We start from the raw sequence: 21,533 nt of genomic DNA, 5'->3' as shown, positions 1-21,533 counted from the left end.
TACAACCGACTCTTCTTGGTGTCAAAGAAGACAGGAGGGTGGAGGCCGGTGCTAGACGTCAGTGCTCTGAATGTCTTTGTCACAAAGCAGACGTTCTCCATGGAGACCACAAAGTCAGTCTTAGCAGCGGTCAGAAGGGAAGACTGGATGGTCTCTTTAGACCTAAGGGACGCCTACTTCCACGTCCCCATCCATCCGGACTCCCAACCTTTTCTGAGATTCATTTTCGAAAAGGTTGTCTACCAGTTTCAAGCCCTGTGCTTTGGCCTAAGCACAGCTCCTCTTGTGTTTACGAGGCTGATGAGGAATGTAGCCAAATTCCTTCATTTAGCGGACATCCGAGCCTCCCTCTATTTGGACGACTGGCTTCTCAGAGCTTCTTCCAGTCGTCGCTGTCTGAAGGATCTAAAGTGGACTCTAGATCTGACCAAGGAATTGGGTCTCCTTGTCAATATGGAAAAGTCACAACTGGTCGCATCCCAAACTATTGTGTATTTAGGGATGGAGATTCACAGTCTAGTTTTTCGGGCTTTTCCGTCGGCCCCCAGAACAAGCCAAGCCCAGTTATGCATCCAGAACATGCTGTAAAAGGAACGATGTTCTGTCAGGAAGTGGATGAGTCTGATAGGGACGCTATCATCCCTGGAACAGTTTGTTTCATTAGGAAGACTACACCTCCGTCCTCTTCAATACCACCTAGCATTTCACTGGAAAAAGGACAAGACGCTAGAAGCGGTCTCGATCCCCATTTCCGAGAAGATGAAGTCTTGCCTGACTTGGTGGAAGGACAGTATCAGCCTGAGAGAGGGTCTTCCCCTGGCTGTTCAGACTCCCAACCACGTTCTCTTCTCGGACGCATCGGACGTAGGCTGGGGCGCGACATTAGACGGTCGGGAATGTTCGGGACTATGGAACTCGAGTCAAAGGATAATGCATATCAACTGCAAGGAGCTACTGGCAGTACATCTGGCCTTGAAAAGCTTCAGGTCTCTCCTTCAAGGCAAAGTGGTGGAAGTGAACTCGGACAACACCACTGCCTTGGCGTACATCTCCAAGCAAGGAGGGACCCACTCACTGACGTTGTACGAGATCGCAAGGGACCTGCTCATCTGGTCAAAAGGTCAAAACATATCACTAGTAACGAGGTTCATCCAAGGCAACTTGAATGTCATGGCAGATTGTCTCAGTCGGAAGGGGCAAGTAATTCCAACAGAATGGACCCTCCACAAGGATGTATGCAAGAGACTTTGGCCACTTGGGGCCAACCAACCATAGATCTCTTTGCAACCTCGATGACCAAGAGGCTCCCAATATATTGCTCACCAATCCCAGACCCAGAAGCAATACACATAGATGCCTTTCTCCTAGATAGGTCGCATCTAGATCTATACGCATTCCCACCGTTCAAGATTGTCAACAAGGTACTGCAGAAGTTCGCCTCTCACGAAGGGACAAGGTTGACGCTAGTTGCTCCCCTCTGGCCCGCGAGAGAATGGTTCACCGAGGTACTTCGATGGCTAGTAGACGTTCCCAGAAGTCTTCCTCTAAGGGTGGACCTTCTACGTCAGCCACACGTAAAGAAGGTACATCAAAGCCTCCACGCTCTTCGTCTGACTGCCTTCAGACTATCGAAAGACTCGAGAGCTAGAGGCTTTTCGAAGGAGGCAGCCAGTGCGATTGCTAGAGCAAGGAGAACATCCACCCAGAGTCTACCAATCGAAGTGGGAAGTCTTCCGAAACTGGTGCAAGTCAGTATCTGTATCCTCGACCAGTACCTCTGTAGCTCAGATAGCTGACTTTCTCTTATACCTGAGAAAAGAACGATCACTTTGCTCCCACTATCAAGGGCTACAGAAGCATGTTGGCATCGGTCTTCCGGCATAGAGGCTTAGATCTTTCCAACAATAAAGATCTACAGGACCTCCTTAAGTCTTTTGAGACCACGAAGGAGCGTCGTTTGGTTACACCTGGTTGGAATTTAGACGTGGTACTAAGATTCCTCATGTCAGACAGGTTTGAGCCGCTACATTCAGCCTCCCTGAAAGATCTCACCTTAAAGACACTTTTCCTGGTATGCTTAGCCACAGCTAAAAGAGTCTGTGAGATTCATGCCTTCAGCAAGAACATCGGATTTTCGTCAGAAAAAGCTACATGTTCTCTACAACTTGGTTTTCTAGCCAAAAACGAGCTACCTTCTCGACCTTGGCCGAAATCGTTCGATATTCCCAGCTTATCGAATATGGTAGGCAATGAACTAGAAAGAGTCTTATGCCCTGTGAGAGCTCTTAAGTTCTATTTAAAACGAACTAAACCTTTACGAGGCCTATCTGAAGCTTTATGGTGTTCAGTTAAGAAACCATCTTTGCCTATGTCAAAGAATGCTTTATCCTATTTTATCAGACTGTTAATACGAGAAGCTCATTCCCATCTGAATGAGGAAGACCAAGCATTGCTGAAGGTAAGGACACACGAAGTTAGAGCTGTCGCAACTTCCGTGGCCTTTAAGCAAAATAGATCTCTGCGAAGTATAATGGACGCAACCTATTGGAGAAGCAAGTCAGTGTTTGCGTCTTTTTATCTAAAGGATGTCCAGTCTCTTTATGAGGACTGCTACACACTGGGACCATTCGTAGCAGCGAGTGCAGTAGTGGGTGAGGGCTCAACCACTACAATTCCCTAATTCCATACCCTTTTAATCTTTCTCTTGAAATGTTTTTATTGTTGTTTTTTGGGTTGTCCGGAAGGCTAAGAAGCCTTTCGCATCCTGGTTGATTTGGCGGGTGGTCAAAGTCATTTCTTGAGAGCGCCTAGATTAGGGGTTTTGATGAGGTCCTGTTGTATGGGTTGCAACCCTTGATACTTCAGATCCTAGGGGTCGATCAGCATCCTAAGAGGATCGTGAGGCTCCGTAAGGAAGACGTACTTAAAAGGCAGAGTAATTGTTCAAGTCGACTTCCTTACCAGGTACCTATTTATTTTGTTTTTGTTATTTTGATAACTTCTAAAATGAAATAAAAACTCTTAGCTCATAAAAGTGTAAACATATATTGCTGGTCTCTACCCACCCTGGGTGTGAATCAGCTATATAATCACCGGCTAAGTTAAATATTGAAAAATGTTATTTTGATAATAAAATAAATTTTTGAATATACTTACCCGGTGATTATAAATTAAAGGACCCTCCCTTCCTCCCCAATAGAGATGCAGTGGGACGAGGAGAAAATTGAGTCTTTGTTTACATTGAGTACTGGGTATCTGGACGACAGATGGCGCTGTTGGGCACACCCGCAACCTGTGTAGCGATCGCTGGCGAGTTTTTACCATAGAGTTGTCTGTCGGGCAACAGAGTTGCAGCTATATAATCACCGGGTAAGTATATTAAAAAATTTATTTTATTATCAAAATAACATTTATCAAATAAGTGAGTACCTATTTCTTTTCCATGAAGTACACAACATGACAATTTCTTTAAAGGCTAAAATTGTCATCAATATTTGAAAGAGATGCTTAACTGGATCACAGATTGTCAGTTGATTCTTCCTAAGTTAAAGAAAAAATGTAATAGAATGGACAAGGTTTTCCAGTTGGCAAGATTCATGGTGAACAAGGTCCTCAATTTGGATTGCAATAGGTTTTTTAATAGAGCTATTTGTTTACTTTTTCAACTTTTTTTTTTTTTCCCCCACTAAGATTCAGACCCAAGATCAAGCTATTCCAATCTGATTTTGTTGTTTCTAGTCTATATGAACAATGCACAATTCACAATGGTTTTCCTGATGTTCTAGCTCTAATTAATAAATTTTTCCAACTGTACACAATTACAATCTCTGCTGTTCGTTTGCTCATCCTTTGCACTGGGTGTATGAACAATATATAGAATTTTTTTTTTTTTTTTGTATGAGATATGAAACAGCTGGAAGACTGCATGTTGGTTGTAAACTAACAAAGCCTGTTGGTGAAATGGTTGGGTAGAAGACTTGCCTTGCTAAAAATAATGGATACTTTTGATATTTTTTAATGGATGTCAAGCTCCACTTTTTAGTGTTGAATATGCCAAAGGTTGGCCATCCCTGTTGTTAACACACACACACACACATATACATATTCATTGATGTTGCCAAGTTAAGATTTTAATTTACTGTACCATATTAAGTAGAATTATATTACAATACATTCTCTGCAATAGTACAGTTTACTGTACATTTAAAGTACATTTGCTGCTCTTATGTGAATGTATAACAGGAAAGAACTTCTGCATCCTTAGAGTTTATTCTGCCTATTATCCACTAGATTGCTTAACTAAAGGCCCTCGAGAATAGGTGAATTGAGTTTTTTCCTGTATAATTTGTTCTTTTGTTAAGTAGCTAGACACTTTTAGTAAAAATGTACTCTTAAAAATGTAGTAATGAGGTGGAAATTAAAATCCCAGTTTGATGTTTAATGTTGTTCATCATTTTCAGGACTAATGTCAAGAAAGGCGACCTTTTCCGTCGGGTAGTGTTTTTGGCAAATTCCCTCTATAAAAGACAGTTGAAGGGCGTGGAGAATAATTATGTAAGCATATTTTTTTATAGACACTGTATTTAATGTTTCAATTTTATTGGTTTATACAATTATAATTATTATCATGTTGAAGTGGCTTTGCAGAAATTCATGTTAAATTTGTACTTAGATGCCTTTTTATGATAACAGTTACTGTTGAATTCGTCTTACTCTTTTTAGGTGAAGGTGATATATGAAGACAGCCTAAGTTCTGGAACATTGCTTCACATAATACAGAAGCACAGAAAAGATTATGGAAAGAATACTTTGTGGATACTCTTAGCAGGTATTTATACCTTTATTGACGACGAGAGAGCCGCAAGTTGCAGGAATTGCAAAGACCCCTTGAGGATTATAGTAAAATCCAGTGGGAACACAACAGAGACCAAAACCAGTATAATAGATTACGTAATGGATCTGTGTCGCCAAACTTGTGACTCTGTTCAAAAAGAGTTGGGATCAGAGTCCTTTATCACCTTTGTTCCCCCTTTGCCAGGCCTTTTGGCAGTTACAGACCATTACAAAGTCCACAAAAAGTTGCATGTGGCTGCAGAGGGCTTTAGCCTCGTTGCAACCAAGATGACTTATGAAAAAGTGCGTAAAAAGTTCAACATATTTTGCAAGGAATGGATAAATCGTGCTTGTGATAGAAACAAGCCGTGGTTAAATGTTGCAGCCTTAAGGGAGTACAGAGACAGTGGAGAGGCAAACTTGTTTTCTGTGCTTGCTCAAGAGAGATATGACACTAGGTTGAAGAGATGGTTTGAGACTATGGAGAAGTTCATTAATTTAGCTTTGGAAACTCCTTTCCCAACTGCAAAGATCCTAGGAAAACTTACCTCCTCCCGTAGGGACAGTAAGGTGGAAGTTCCCATGGAGGAACCAGATAGTACTGAGAAGTTTACAAAAGCAGTAGTTGTAGGAAATACATCATTTACAAAGGATTTGCAAAATTTAACCAAGCACTTGAATATTGAACATTTGAATGAGAATATAGATTTCGATGAAGATGGACTGGCCTTTTTAAATGAATTGCAGAAAAAATACCCCTGTCGAACGTTGTGGGTAATTTTGTCTGGAGTGTCAGAAGTTGCAGAGATGGATGATTCAGGCCCACCTAAGTGTAAAATATTGAATTGCGCCGACCCTATTCCTGTATTTGTTACCAAGAATGACAAAACAGGAGGTGACCCAGATTTCAAGGATATGAAAATTAATCAGATGGTAGATATCATAGTAAGGGATGCATTTTCTTTTGCCACACAAGTCACTAACAATTTGAAGGAAGAGTCTGGTATATTTTTAGCTCCTATTATGCCTTTGTGTGCAATTTGGTCTGGCCATGCCACCAGTCACAGTCATGATGCTATTCACAGGATGTACAAGCGAGATCCTTATGTCCCCCATTTCGTTGGAATGGCTAGTACATGGATTAAGAGTGCCAAGGATTTGGAGATAAAATGGTTGGATAAAATTATTGGTAGTTTGAAGAGAGATTCTTACCCTTATGAACTTTTGAAGAAGTACAGAAATGAAAGACCTCCAGTTTTAGAGTATGTGGAGGATGTTACTCTCCCTAAGGTGAAAGAAGTGCAAAAAATTTGGTCCAAAATGATGGCAGGTATGCTCGAACACTATTTGGTGGGCTGTGAAACGAAATCGGCAATGAAACCAGGTTCATTTGAAACTCCTATTACTGTTCATGATACGGGTAAGCAATTCTATTGATTTTTGTTTAGTTTGTGGTTTTGTAGGCTAGACTCCTATAGCTTAATTTTTTCACATTGCATAAGATAGCCATTTAAATTTTAGGGTATACTTTACAATGTAGAATTTATATTTGTAGATTTTCACAAAAAGAGTAAGAATAACACTCAGATAATGTACATAAATAAGTATGGGAGTGGTGGATTATTGAAATAAAGAATATAGTGGATGATGTTACAAATTAAGTCTAATGAATGATGATAGATGTTGTACTGGTCAGGCTGTCGATTATTTATATACTGTGTACTATTCTCTGGTGTTTAGGTTATTCTGTTAATTGGTGTAATTGAGTTTATTCATGATCTGCAGGTGCTGACTTGTTGCCACCTGGTGTTGATTATCAAAATCCTGTGAATGGGGCAACCACTGGTACTGCTACAGTTGGATATACATACCCAAATGCGGATGTACTGATGAATCCGCAGTTCTCTTCAATGGGGGTACAGGGTCTACCGGTTGTTGTAGCTGGCACTGCTGCTGCTTATCCTCATGCTCTTGTATATCCAGCAGCTACTCAACAAGGCATTGCATTCCAAGGGGCTGCCTATCAAGGTTTTCAAGGGCCCATCTCCCAGGATCCTTATCTCGGTAGCTGGACGACCCTAGGTAATGCGACCGTCCCGGCAGCTGCATCCGCATATGTGCCTTCAATCTCAGTTGCTCCAGTGTCTGAAAAGTTGGCAGCTTCAAATGCAACCAGCACAATCCAGGCACCACCAAATTTGAAGACAGAAATGAAGGGCCACCTTGTCATTCAAAATGTGGAGACGGACATGAATGAGAATCAAGCCAGATCACTCTTAAAGGAGTTTGGAGAGATGGGAGAAATGAAATGGCCTCTCAACCAAAAGGATCAGCCTGCCCGTAAGTCACTAAATTTGTTTGGAAATGAATGTCAGTGTGTTTCATAGAGACAGATTGATTGAATAGTTCAATGTGGTTCAGTAATATTTATTAGTCTATATTTTACCAGATTTTAATGGAAGCTCTTTCCTTTTCAGGGTTTATCATGATTAATTATAAACAACGAAAACATGCTGAGAGAGCCGAGCGCATTCTCAATTATCTCAAAGTATTTGGTGACAAATCTCAAGTGAAACTTATTGGAGTAGATATGAAAGGTATTTAATACTTGAAGAATTTGCTCTTTGTTTTTATGGTAAGGTTTTTTTTAAATGAAAATAGCCTATGGAGTTGTAAACATTGCCCTATATTTGAATTAATTACACTTTTTAAGCAATACTAATGAAGATGAAGTATTTTAATTATGATAATAAATTAAGTGAATTTAATTTGAATGACTTTAAGGTGTTTTATAGTAAAAGCTTAATTAAAATATTTTTAAGGTAATACTGTAGCTCTTACGTTTTTATTTGAATTCAAGAAAATGTAAGCAGCAAACTTGAGAGTGAAGATTTGGAGCTGCTGCTGAGCATTCATGATGTCTTGGACAGAATTAAGAAGGAAAGTAAAATGAACAAAACACAGCAGACTACTTCATACCCACAATTATCACAGAAAAAGGCTGAACCTATTGTGGCTGTACCTGTGGCTCCTGTACAACCTGTAATATCTTTACTCACCATAGTTGTGAGCAACTATACCAAAATTGTATCTGTGAAAGATATAAATGAAATGTTTGTGGGATTAGGAGCATGTGGTCAAGGTCTCCTTATACAAAGTAAGTTGCAATTATTCATGAAGTACAGTGTTTCTGTTGTATATGATTGAAGATTTCATTGAGTATGGATTATTTATGTACCCAAAGACCTGCTATATATAATATTTTTCTTCAAGCAGTTGATGCAAGCTTTTACTTTCCAGATGCACTCCACTTCACTTTTAAAGGAGAACCAGCAATGATAAACTTGTTGTCAGGATTTCGGTTTCCTGATGCAAAGATGGAAGTTGTAGTTAAATCTGCTATTAATAGTAAGCATCATTTTAAAATTACAGTATGTTAATTATATAGACAGCCTATAACCTTTTACAGGGGTTAATCTAAATTTGTCTTGAATATTTCTGTTTTGAGGAGTGTGACTAATGACCTCTTAAGAATATTGGAAATTCATCTACATTTGTCCCCAACTTCCCTAAAGGGTTATGTGCTAGGGCCTTTTTTTTTCTTTTTTTAACACTTGTACACAATTTTTGTTTCATAAGTGCACTGCTGAATACAATACATGTGAGATTAGGCTAGCCTAGCCTTTCTTAGCTTAACTGACAGTTACAATATTGTTCATTGTGCTATGCAATACGCTTTCACCAAAGCGTGTGGCACTACGTAGAAGGCCACAGGATAAGGAGAATTCCTCTAAAACAAAATTGTTATTATTATTACTAGCTAAGCTAGGTTGGCCAGGGCCCCAACCACCTATTGAGATACTACTACGAGAGAATTATTGGCTCCTTTGTCTGGCCAGACAGTGTTACATTGGATACCTCTCTCTGGTTTCGGCTCATTTTTCTTTTGCGCACACATACACCGAATAGTCTAGCCTTTTCTTTCCACATTCTCCTCTGTCCTTATACATCTGACAACACAGATTACCAAACAATTCTTTATTCAAGGGGTTAGTTGTTCACTAGCTACTTTCCTCTTGGTAAGGGTATAAGAGACCCTTAAATTATGGTAAGCATCTCTTCTAGGAGGACACTCCAAAATGAAACCTTAGTTCTCTAGTCTTGGGTAGTGCCATAGCCTCTGTACCATGGCCTTCCACTGTCTTGGATTAGAGTTTTCTTGCTTGAGGGTACAAACAATTAAAATGAAAATATTTTAACTAAAATTGAACCAGATATTTCATATTGTTACGTTCAACTGTTGTACATGACCTAGTGTGCAAATATACCAAAAATAGTTTATCAAACAGCAAATGAAAATTATAGCCAGCAATCATACAGTGGAATAACTATATTTAATATTTAACATAAGTGTTCACAGTATTCTACAAGATCCACCGAATACTCACAGCACACCATAAACTAATTTGATAATAAACAAAGTTCTTACAAAGAAGTAAGTCTTAGGTTGACTTCATAAACTTCAATGCAGCGAGGGACAGACGACATTGCTTAGTTTCAGATGTAACAAGTTTTTATGTAGGAACACAGTTTCTGATCTTGAACAGATGAATTTTCTTTGTCTTCAAAATATTACATCGTTGCGAGTTCAGAAATAAATTCCAGGTCACAGCAGATGTAGCTGAAATGTCTCCAAACACCACCAGTGTATTAGTCTAGTCTCCCTCTCTCCACTTGTCATATGTCCTTTGTATGAGGGACCAATACTCCCGAATGTTCCTGACGGACTAGCCCCTCTCCACCAATGCTAGGGTTAAAGAAGTTCAGGCAATGTCTGTTGATGAATCTGCAGGTAGACCTATAGGATCCCCAAAACCCACACACCCTTAACTCAAAATGATGGTGAGTTTGCAGACACTAAAAGAAACTAATCTAGATTGAGCGTGATTCGAACCTCAGTCCAATAGATAACCAGGCTGAGACGTTTCCAATAGGCCACCACAGAACACAATAATATTCTCAGGTTACAATTACATGAACGTGTGTTATTTTTACATCAACCCATTGTACTAGTTTTGTAGTACAATGTACTGTACATAAATTTAACGTACATATAACATATGTAAGCTGCTAAGTTTAAGGCTGAGGCACCCTAGCAGTACCTGCCAAGCTCGGCCGAATCCCTCGTCAGGCTGGGAGGAGTGAAGTGAAGAAAAGCCCCCCCCCCCCTTTTTTTTTTTTTTTTTTTTTTTATGTTGGCTACCCCCCAAAATGGGAAAGTGCCTTGGTAGGTAGAAATCTAATTAAAAAAAAAAGTTATTTTACATAAATTATATACATATTCATATGAAGAGAATAAGTAGTTTTGGAAAGAAGTGAAGAGTAAGGAAGGTTGGCTCAAGAATTGAAGAGAGAGTGAAAGATGGAAATGGAAGGTTGTTAAAAGGAGAGGAGGCAAGGAAAAGGTGGGCGGAATATTTTGAAAGTTTACTGAATGTTGAGGATAATAGGGAGGCAGATATAATTGCTGTTGCAGGTGTTGAGGTGCCAGTGAGGGAGATGAGAATGAGAGAGAGATTACATGAGAGGAAATGAGGAGAGCACTCGATGAAATGAGAATAGGAAAAGCATCTGGTATGGGTGGTGGGAGAGCCGAGATGTTGAAGGAAACGGGTGTGACTGTACTTGAATGATTGGTGAGATTGTTTAATGTGTTTTGTGTTGTCAAAGGTACCAGTAGATTGGGTTTGTGCATGTATTGTACCACTATATAAGGGTAAGAGAGATGTGCATGATTGCTGTAATTCAAGGGGTATTAGTTTGTGTGTAGTTGGAAAAGTGTATGGTAGAGTACTGATTAATAGGATTTAAGGATAAAACAGAGGATGCAATCTTAGAAGTACAGGGTGGTTTTAGAAGAGGTAGGAGGTAGGGGTTGTAATAATCGGATTTTTACAGTTAGGCAGATATGCGAGAAATATTTAGCAAAACGTAAGGAGGTGTATGTTGCGTTTATGGATTTGGAGAAAGCGTATGATAGAGTTGATAGAGAAGCAATGTGGAATGTGTCGAGGTTATATGTAGTTGGTGGAAGGTAGTAAAGCATGTGTTAGGATAGGAAATGAAGTGATTGATTTGTTTCCGGTGAGTGTGTGGCTGAGATAGGGATGTGTGTTGTTGCCGTGGTTGTTTAACTTGTATGTTGATGGAGTGGTGAGAGAAGTGAATGCTCGAGTGCTTGGACGAGGATTGAAACTGGTAGACGAGAAGGACCATGAATGAGAGGTAAATCATGTTGTTGTTTGCGGATGATACTGTACTGGTTACAGACGCGGAAGAGAAGCTTGTCCGATTAGTGACAGAATTTGGAAGGGTGTGTGAGAGAAGGAAGTTGAGAGTTAATGTGGGTAGGAGTAAGGTTATAAGATGTACGAGAAGGGAAGGTGGTGCAAGGTTGAATGTCATGTTGAATGGAGAGTTACTTGAGGAGGTGGATCAGTTTAAGTACTTGGGGTCTGTTGTTGCAGCAAATGGTGGAGTGGAAGCAGATGTACGTCAGAGAGTGAATGAAGGTTGCAAAGTGTTGGGGGCAGTTAAGGGAGTAGTAAAAAAGTAGAGGGTTGGGCATGAATGTAAAGAGAGTTCTGTATGAGAAAGTGATTGTACCAACTGTGATGTATGGATCGGAATTGTGGGGAATGAAAGTGACGGAGTGACAGAAATTGAATGTGTTTGAGATGAAGTGTCTAAGGAGTATGGCTGGTGTATCTCGAGTAGATAGGGTTAGGAACGAAGTGGTGAGGGTGAGAACGGGTGTAAGAAATGAGTTAGCAGCTAGAGTGGATATGAATGTGTTGAGGTGGTTTGGCCTTGTTGAGAGAATGGAAAATGTCTGTCTGCTAAAGAAGGTGATGAATGCAAGAGTTGATGGGAGAAGTACAAGAGGAAGGCCAAGGTTTGGGTGGATGGATGGAGTGAAGGAAGCTCTGTGTGATAGGAGGTTAGATGTGAGAGAGGCAAGAAAGCGTGCTAGAAATAGGAATGAATGGCGAGCGATTGTGACGCAGTTCCGGTAGGCCCTGCTGCTTCCTCCGATGCCTTAGATGACCGCGGAGGTAGCAGCAGTAGGGGATTCAGCATTATGAAGCTTTATCTGTGGTGGATAATGTGGGAGGGTGGGCTGTGACACCCTAGCAGTACCAGCTGAACTCGGTTGAGTCCCTTGTTAGGCTGGGAGGAACGTAGAGAGTAGAGGTCCCCCTTTTTGTTTTTGTTTCTTTGTTGATGTCTGCTACCCCCAAAATTGGGGGAAGTGCCTTGGTATATGTATGTATGTATGTATGTACATACATGATCATATTCCTGAATAATTTTAACTAGGGTATGGGTTACTTGCTTATGATTTGCACTCTAATGAAACTTGAAGGATAGCAATAGTGGCTTTTAGCCAGGCAGTAGATGACAATGAAGACTATATTTACTGCACAGCCAATCATAGGGTTTGACTGAATGTAATTAGAATAAAAAGTTTTAAGAAATTACCATTTACACAAGTACAAAGTAACTTATTTTTTGATTAGTTGAGGTAAAAAACATCGGGACCATGGGTAGCCTAAAAAGGTGCACAATGTGAGTGCGAAAAACAAATACACAAAGCTAGGGGTGACTATTGCACTATATCAACTGTTTCAGATAGTTTTTTTTAAATAAGACATTTGTTTTATAGCTTAGTTTCTTTTATTATTTCACAATTTTTCTCTAACTATACCGAGAAATGTGCAGTGTCCGAGACATGAAGTAAATCATGGCAAAACTATAACAATGGCCACAAAAAACTTTGGTACATCTTGTGTGAGTGAGAGGAATGTGATATTTTTGGAGTTAACGGAGAGCTCACCACTTTAGTAAATAACCCTGCAATATGGTGATTATGGCCTTATGATTCCCAGTGGTAGGGAAGATTACAGCTAAAATGCCCATACTTAATTTATATAAATCAAATCCATTAAGGATCCCTAGTTTCATCTTTTATGATTAGTGGATTTGTATGAAAAGCATTTGAACTGACTTTGAATGATGATTTGGACTATTGTTTTTAAATTTAATTTCTAAGATAGTTTTACCGTATAGAGAGTAGGAGATTGTTCCCTAATTTAAATTTCTAATTTCAACAGAACCAAAACTTACAAATGCAGCTCTTAAGGAAGCCAAAGCTAAGATGGAGGGACCTCTTTCCAAGTTGCTGAAAAGAGTTGGTGATGTCTTGAAAGAAGAGATTGACGAGGGTGAGTTTTATATAATTATTTGATTTTGAATGGCATGTTAGTTCATATTTATATTAAATATTTTTGTTGTGATTGTTTGTGTACTTAATTTAACATTTTTCTTACAGCATTGAATGTCTTCACTTTCAAGACCCGCTTATGTCGATATGCAGATGGATGTAAGGCTAAAGATATGTGTCCTAAATTCCATGATGCTGCGGATCGACGTAGGTGCATGATCCTCTTCCGGTACAGGTATGTATTGTGATGCTAATTTTGATAGCAGTTCAAGGATCAGTATAACCAAATAATGAACCTCCTTAAGGCATCGATTGCATTTTTGATGAATAGAACCTGAATATTTTTCTATTTTTCAAAAGTTTATGTTATGCAAGGGTTAAATCAAATCACCAAAAAACTTTGATAGAAGGTTGGGAGCTTGTAGAATAAAATTTTACAAGTTTCTTCAGGACACTGAACAAAGAAGAAATTCTGCATGGCAGAATTGGAAACTTCTTAAGATTATTTTATGCATTAGCCAACCCAATAAGACTTTTAACTCGGTGGTCTTAGTGATTTTTATTCTTTCTCCAATCGCCATCGGGTAAGAGATGGAAGAGAAAAAATGAGGCATTTGTTTATGGTAAACTAATGAAGATTAGGACTTTTCATTTTAAGAGGCCCTAATTCAAACATGAGAATACCTTGCTTGGCAGCAAGTGCTAGTGATTGATGGCCTTTTTCAAACACTGCAATTTTATTGTTTGAGTTTTGTCTTATTAGTTTCGTTTGACTAAACGAGTTGTCTCATTAGTTTCGTTTGGCTAAACGAGTAAATGGAAATTTTTCATTCGACTGCTCTGCAAACTAGATTTTTGCAGTTTGTGTCCTACACACACACGCACACAAAAAAAGGAAATTCTAGTCTTCTGTTTGAGTAAGGAGACTTCCTTTTGGTAAATTTTTAGTTCATATGTGTTCACATAACCAGATGGGAAGGGTTTACTCTACTAATATAATGAAATGCACCATCTTGGTTGTCTGGGGGGATGACAAGCTATTGAGATATTGGACCTGAAGCAGAAAAAATTTATTGCAGCGGCTAAATTTTAGCTTACATTAGGTATATATGGCAATTCCATTGCTCTGCAAATCTGTAGATGCTGACAATTATTATTTTCCTTGGGTTTGCTGACATCCTAACTGAAAAGGGTAGGAGAACTTAAGATCACCTGTGGTAATTTTATGAGTTTGAAACCTGGAGGTCAAATTGAAATAGGAAATTTAAATGAAATTTAAGCAACATTAATTTTGTAAGTATTATTAGAAGCCATGTTTTAGTCCTAGTTAGAAAAGTAGAGTGTTACATTTGCCCAAAAAGTAATGGATAGATTTTAAACAGGAAAATTATAATAGTCTTGAAGATGAAGATTAATTGAAGGGGTATTCATTTGGTATACCATTTAGCATTCTTTGCTGTTCTTGAACCTACCCATTACCCAATATAAAGATGACGAGAACAAATTTGGAGAAATAGTCACAAAACAGCTACAGTATTTACCCACTTGAAGCAACTTTTTAAAGTGTTATATGCTTAATGTTATCAGCTGTTGGGAAGAGGAGAGAGAGAGACTGGTGTAAGCATATGCCATACTATTTGGTGTAGGAGTTGGCAAAAGGATGTCATTCTTTGGGATGTATCCTATGTCAAAATGTCTGGCTAAGACAAAAGGTTCAAACTCTAGTGGTAATATTTCGCAGGTGTTCGGTGTGGTAACATACTACATTGGTTTCCACCTTTAATTTATCTTCCCTTAATACAATGTTATCATCTGATCAGGATTAAGTTATTAATCAGAGTGACTAGATGAAATACTCATTATTGCACCTATCAGGAATATAACCAGTGACTGTGTTATCCCTTGCTTGTTGCTAGTGATTGGAAAACTTTTCACTTGCAAACTTGCTTTTAGGTACAGGAGGTTATATTGTACTGTATAATGTTCTTGAGTATAAATAAAAGTACCTCCCGCGCTGATCTTTAGGGTATGAAGAAGAAAGAGAGAGAGAGTGATTTGCCTCTGACTTGAATTCAAGTATATGTGATTCTGCTATTACAAATGGCTTTTTTCGGAATGTGATTTTGAGTCTTTCTAACCCATTGATGGGCTTACACTTCTATTTGTGGACATTTTTTAAGAGCCTCACATTTGATATGTTATTAGCACTATCAGCAATTAGATTTGATTTGTGAAAAAGGTTTTAGATAGTGGGAATACCTTGAATGAAATAAGAGATTTCTTGACTCGAATAACTCCATATAGTTGTCAGATGTGAAAGAAAAATAGTGTACCTCTTAGGGCAATCATCTGTTACAAATGTGATTATGAAATGGTGAGCCTTACATCTAATGCAATGGAAATATTAAGTTGCATAATTGAGATAGTTTGTCAGAAAAGTTGTACACGGATTATGGCTGTAAAGACTTGTATGAATCTTCAGAAAGTTGTGGAGAATAGTGCATATGAAGACATGGATATTAAAGTGTAGGTATAAAGTGGGCAAGTTAGGAACCAAAAGGAAACTTACCTTATGTCTTAATGTAGCAAACTGTTATTGTTCGATGACAATGCATAGGATTGAATTAGGTGATTCCATGGTTATATTTAATTTGTTGGGAGTTTGTACTGTATATGTATTGTGGCAAAACTTTGGAAATAAGAGTAACAACCAGTCATAGACCATAAATTGTATTACTTGAAGATACACATGGTAATATCAAATGGTGGGGTTCTTAGAACATAAAATCCAGATAATTTGGATTAGTATTAGAAGAGTGTGGGTTTTGTATGTCTTAATTTCTTTTGCTGTTATACTTGGTAATAAATATTGCATCAAAGATGCTTGAATTTACCGACTAAAGCAAGACCTGTTTCATGAAGTTGAGGAGGAGCATGCCTTTGCATTCTGTCTCAAATTATCATCATTTGAGACCATGGGAAAAGTTTAACTATCCCAAATTTATCTTACGGGTAATTCATGCTGCCAAGTGTTCCAGTTGTATGTTTGATATGCAAAGTCAATACTGAAGTACTAATCTTTTATATGATTATTTTTTGGGATGAATGCATGAAATGGCAGGGACTTAACCAGGCAGTTAAGGTTTTAACACCCAATGGCATGTCATAGGTGGATAAGGTAAAACCAAATTGTCTTTGAATGGAGTCCTGAGGAACAAGTCAATGGCATCCTATTTGTGAAGGCTATGGTATTTTTATTTTTCTTTAATCGGCATCAATGACCTTCGATGTCAGGAAGCCAGAAAACTAAAAATCAATCTCTTATTTTTCTTCAAACAAGATTTATGGTGAAACGGCAACTTGGTCAACGTCACATGCTGATGAAGCAAATGCCTTGTAATAGGCAACCAATGAGGTATATTATTTAGTTATGATAAGTCTAAAATGCTTCCCTGGAAGATTTGATATTGCATTTTGCCTTGAAAGATACTAACCTGAAGAAAAATAGTCTGTTTTGTCAGCAGGTTTTTCCCTTTTCAAGAAAAAGAAAGTTTTGATGAATCATCTTCAAAGTGAAGGCTTCTAGCCTAGTTTTCAAGAATTTCTCGGTCCTTATTCTCTGTAGTAGTTCTGTTTTCTAAGGTTTGGTTTAATTTTATGTTAATTTTGAATTGGTAGGCCAACCTCTCTCTGGCTATTAGTTTTACGGACATATAACCCAATTCTTCCTTCTCATATTCATAACTGGAAAAGGGTAAGCTGTTCCCGATCACAATTTTCAGTTATTACAATAATCTCAAAAGCAGTTATCCTTTTACAAGCAATGTAGTCCTTGAATGCTACTTGTCTGTCCACATCTTTTAATCTTGTGTGACCAGTAGTGTCGGACAACTATGCAACTTTTCACTTGATCTTCAGCCTATCTGGGAACGTGCTCTCATCCTGTGTTATTAATTTAACAATAGAGCTTATACTTTTTCTTTCTTGGCTGTTTCTTTTTTCTTAAGCTAAGGTTTACTGCTATTAATTGAATTAGGAATTTCATGTTTGTGGTGCCTGTTTACTTGCGTAATAGAGGTGTATTTGAACCATCGGAGGTAATACCTTGCAAAATTTGCAAGGTATATCAAATCTATAAAATACAGAAGCTGTATGGCAGAGATTCTGTAGAAGTTACTGTTTATTTCATGTCTGGACAAGTATTTTTTCCTACAATGGTTTGGTAGTTGAACTAAATATAATTCAGTAAAAGTGTTGAAACCAGGATTGAACATTTTATATTAATGAACTTAATAGTTCTAATGTAATTGTAATCAAATAAAAAAATATACCAAGACATGTTGTTTTAAGCTTCATTTTTTGGCTACTAGTAATCCATCCATTTTGTTAGGAACAAATATTTGCATCACAGGACAGTTTTGAGGTTGAGGATAAAATATCCTCACCTGTAAGGCTGCCTTATTTATTCCAGGTACAAATATTATCAACATGTGAAGGATACTTCAGTGACAGGACTCTTGGAACCTTGGATAGACGCTATATTTTATAATGCAATAATTTTGAAGAATTATCTTTTATCCTTGGTGTTGAGAGATTGATGAAATTTGTTTGTGGAAAACTCCCTGCAAAGGGAATCTTGCATCATGAGGACCTGCATTAAGAAATAGTGTATCTTCGAGTGAGGAGAGTCTTGAAGTCACAAAAAACCACTAGAGAAGGTGATTGGACCAATGCAGTTTAAGTGATGCGAAGGCAGTTCTGTAATGAGAGAGAGAAGTGTTGTCAAGGAGCCTGTTAGTCGTGATATGAAGGACAATTGCATTGATCTAAATTTTACTACAAAGGGCTCAAATTACTGCAAGTACTGTATATAGTGGTAACTATATAATGATTTAACAAGACAAATGATCGGTTTTTTTTTTTTTTAAGAAATTTTTATGGATCTATATTCCAAAAAGGTAAGTTGTAATTGGTATTCCATGAACTGATATGAAAGTATGTTTACTAAACATTAGGTGGCGTTGCATCCCATAGCATTTTAAACATGCTGCTTTTGTCAGTTCATGAGAAGCCAAGGGTTATTTGTATATTTATCTACGAATGTGACGTAGTTGTCAGTGCCGGGAATGACGGGAGAAGAACATGTTGATTGCAAGCATCACATGTGGCGAGCGTTTTCAACCGGTTTTTGATGGCTGGTTGGTAAGGATAGGGACAGAAGCAAATTTAATTTCTTTATCTGTATTGCAATATTGTTTCTTTCTTTTAAACTAGATATTAATGCATTTGAATTATATATTGTTTGCAGTGATGAAATGTGTACAGATTTGGAAGAGACGGGTTCGTGCGAGGCCAAAGACAAATGCTCCAGTGCACATTCACCGTTGGAGATCCTGTTCCACTTCAAGAACTTCAGATCAAGAATTTGCCCCGGTTGGCAGCAAAGCCGTGCGTGTGACAAGGTCGGAAGAGTTTGCTCATACGTACATCCAGGTAATTGTATGAAGATATTTTTCTGTAGAAAATCACTTGAGTTAAACCTCTGCTTCACCATTTATGGGTGTTTCAGAAATTCAGCCCCTTGAGTTGGATATGGTAGATGATGCTGCAGTTTAATATACGCTGGTGATTGAATTTACCAATTTTATCACCGGCAACAAAGTATAAGCCTCTACATGCAGCATTGTAATGAACGCAGTCTTCAACTTGGTGATGAAAATATTTTCCCTGCCATACCGCTTCATCTGTCCTCATGTTTTCAAATGAGTAGTTCTTTTTCGGCGCGACGTCAAGGATCATCGTGGATTTTCAAAGAAGCTACTTCCCGAGGGATCTTTCCATACGTTTCTCGAAGTAGTCAAAGAGAGTCTTAGGTTAGTAGCACTTCCAATGTGCACACTGACTTGAGGATTTTCAGCAATAATTTGTATCCGTTTCCCCCTAAATTGCACTTAGATTCTTTGTGCCCAAAATTACTTTGATCATTTGGAGGATTATGATTCTATTGAATATGTGAAAAAGGCCTTTAAAAATTATTAAATATCTTGGGCATTTTTTTTAGTGGAAACTAAGTGCATTTTTCTGCAAGGTCTCCAAGGTGCATGTGTCAAGTGAATGTATTTTTCAAATATGCAGTATGGCTGGTGAATTTAAAAGTATTGCCAATATACAGACTGACAAGACTGGGATATCAGCTGAAGAGGCACTTTGGGAAGAAGCGCTAAAGTTCCTGTTTTTAAATATAACTGGATTTTTGATATCCAATGTTTTGACACGAGTTGAGACAGGTAATCTCTGGAAGTTTTTTGTGAAAGTCCAAGATTCTTGGGAGTGAAAACATTCATTTCTATGAATTGCCCAGGATGGTTGTATTGCTTCCTTCTCGAAGCTTGCTTATACCGACGTTACTCCCCACAAAAATAAAAATTTTCCATCACACCAGTAGACTTAGGCCTCCAGCCTAGTATTGAAACAATTTATAATGGTAATAATATTTCGTAGGCAAGTCGCTCTTGCCTCTGTCTTACGGTCTGCTCGGCGCTCCCCCCCCCCCCTTTTATTTTTTTTTTATGGGTCGATTAGTTACCGACCTACAGGTAGCTGCAGTTTATGGTCATTTAGGTTAATATTGGTTATATGGTATGTCTTCTGGATTTGTTATTATCATTGCAAGTTTTGCCTCAAGGTTTCAGTGCACCAGTCTGTTAGGGTTACGAATGGTTTTGTTTAGGTTGAAGGTTGCTCATGACTGGCAGAGGCCAGGGCAGTGACAAAGACCTAGAGACAGACGATATATGATTAGCGCCTAAGCCCCCTCTCCACCAAAGCTAGGGCCAAAGGTTAGGCAATGCGTGTTGATTACTCAGCAGGTAGACCTATTGGATCCCCCAAACCACCCACCCTTAACTCAAAATGATGGTGAGGTTGCAGACACTAAAAGAAACTAATCTAGATTGAGCATGACTTGAACCTCAGTTCAATAGATAACCAGGCTGGGATGTTTCCAATAGGCCACCACACTATAATGCATAGTTGGTTACTTCTCTTGAAGCCTCACACTAAAATTACTATCGGATCTTCTGTGCGACTCTTGCATTACTGCAATTGGGTTAACCCATATGAAGCACTGGAATTTAAGGTACAGTGGATCCAAATATCCATCCTCTTGCCAAAATTAGAACTATGAAGCATCTGATTGTTTCATATATTAACGGTGTAGCATATCATTAGGTTCCAATTACTGTTGGGCTGTATCAGGTTTCATATGATATCAGTTTTATAGCTTTGGCTACCAGTGAAACTCAATTTTTTTCTGTGTGAATATAGGGGCTATTACCCCAACTGCTGAAACTAGTCCCTTTCCATGAACAGGTGCAAATGTTCCCATTAAAAGGGGGCAAATGTGAAACCCAGTATTTAACGTAATGGAGAATTCTTCCGAACGTGAAAAGAAAAAATGGAGAGGATACAGTTGAAGACTCAGATATCTCCTTTTTAACAATTAGGGGAAAACTTATTACTGAAAGGCATATAAGAACTATTAAGTTACTTATAACCAATAACCACTTCTGATTCCTCTTCCTTAAAGTCTACAGAATAAGGCTCCTGTAAGACAACTAATTCCCTTCAGTTTTCATGATTGCTTTGAATGGATTCTATAAATTGTCTCAAGTTTAAAGGCCGCTTATGTATGGCATAGACAAGGGACAGTGACATTGCTCTGTCAAGCACGACAACGCCTTCAAGACCCAAGATAGAACCAGGGACCATATATACAAATGATCAGTGCCAAAGCCCCCTTTCCACCTAAGCTAGGACCAAGGAAGGCCAGACAATGGCTGCTGTTGATTCAGCAGATAGACCTATAGGCTCCCCCAAATGCCCCCATCCTTAGCTCACAAGGATAGTAAGGTTGCAGCGACCAAAGGAACTGACGAGTTTGAGCGGGACTCGACCCCATTCTCCATTTCTCCAGTCAGTGACCTTATAGCATCGGCCACCACAACCCTAAGAAAAGCAACTAATTCAGGTTCTTTTTTCAGTGCAGTGTTAAGCCCTCTATCCCACAAGACGTTCAGACATTTATAAAAACGAATCTTTTTACCTAACCTAGTTATTGAATCTCGTCAAAGTATTTTTCTTGAACTAATTTTTAGTGTTCAGAAAATATTAAATCCAGTCTTTGCAAGCTCAATGAAGAAATATTATTTTTAAGTATTAAAGGGGAAATAATTCATAAAATTCTCTTTTACACATTAGTAGGGGATATTTTGAATCTTTTAGGCCATCGGTTCGTAACCTTGTAATAGAAAATTGGACTGATTTAGATCAAACTTCAGATGAGCTTCTAAGTCTTTAGCAGCCTGTGTGGGTTTTATGATTAAACTTAAGGAACAAGTGTGTTTGTCTGATGCAC

General features: G+C 38.5%; 1 protein-coding gene across 1 annotated transcript in view; it reads left to right on the top strand.

The window, feature by feature from the left end:
- Nucleotides 1-21,533, top strand: part of LOC137624223 (uncharacterized) — an 80,985-nt gene that overhangs the window by 25,510 nt on the left and 33,942 nt on the right. The window contains exons 4-12 of the mRNA XM_068354725.1: nt 4,461-4,554; nt 4,723-6,253; nt 6,619-7,173; nt 7,311-7,430; nt 7,694-7,990; nt 8,134-8,241; nt 13,008-13,118; nt 13,226-13,352; nt 18,426-18,610. Coding sequence (XP_068210826.1) covers nt 4,461-4,554; nt 4,723-6,253; nt 6,619-7,173; nt 7,311-7,430; nt 7,694-7,990; nt 8,134-8,241; nt 13,008-13,118; nt 13,226-13,352; nt 18,426-18,610 — 3,128 coding nt within the window. The remainder of the gene's footprint in view (nt 1-4,460; nt 4,555-4,722; nt 6,254-6,618; nt 7,174-7,310; nt 7,431-7,693; nt 7,991-8,133; nt 8,242-13,007; nt 13,119-13,225; nt 13,353-18,425; nt 18,611-21,533) is intronic.

The sequence above is a fragment of the Palaemon carinicauda genome, chromosome 31, assembly GCF_036898095.1.
Source record: "Palaemon carinicauda isolate YSFRI2023 chromosome 31, ASM3689809v2, whole genome shotgun sequence".
NCBI classification, from domain to species: domain Eukaryota; kingdom Metazoa; phylum Arthropoda; class Malacostraca; order Decapoda; family Palaemonidae; genus Palaemon; species Palaemon carinicauda.
This window is presented reverse-complemented; position numbering and strand designations above follow the sequence as displayed.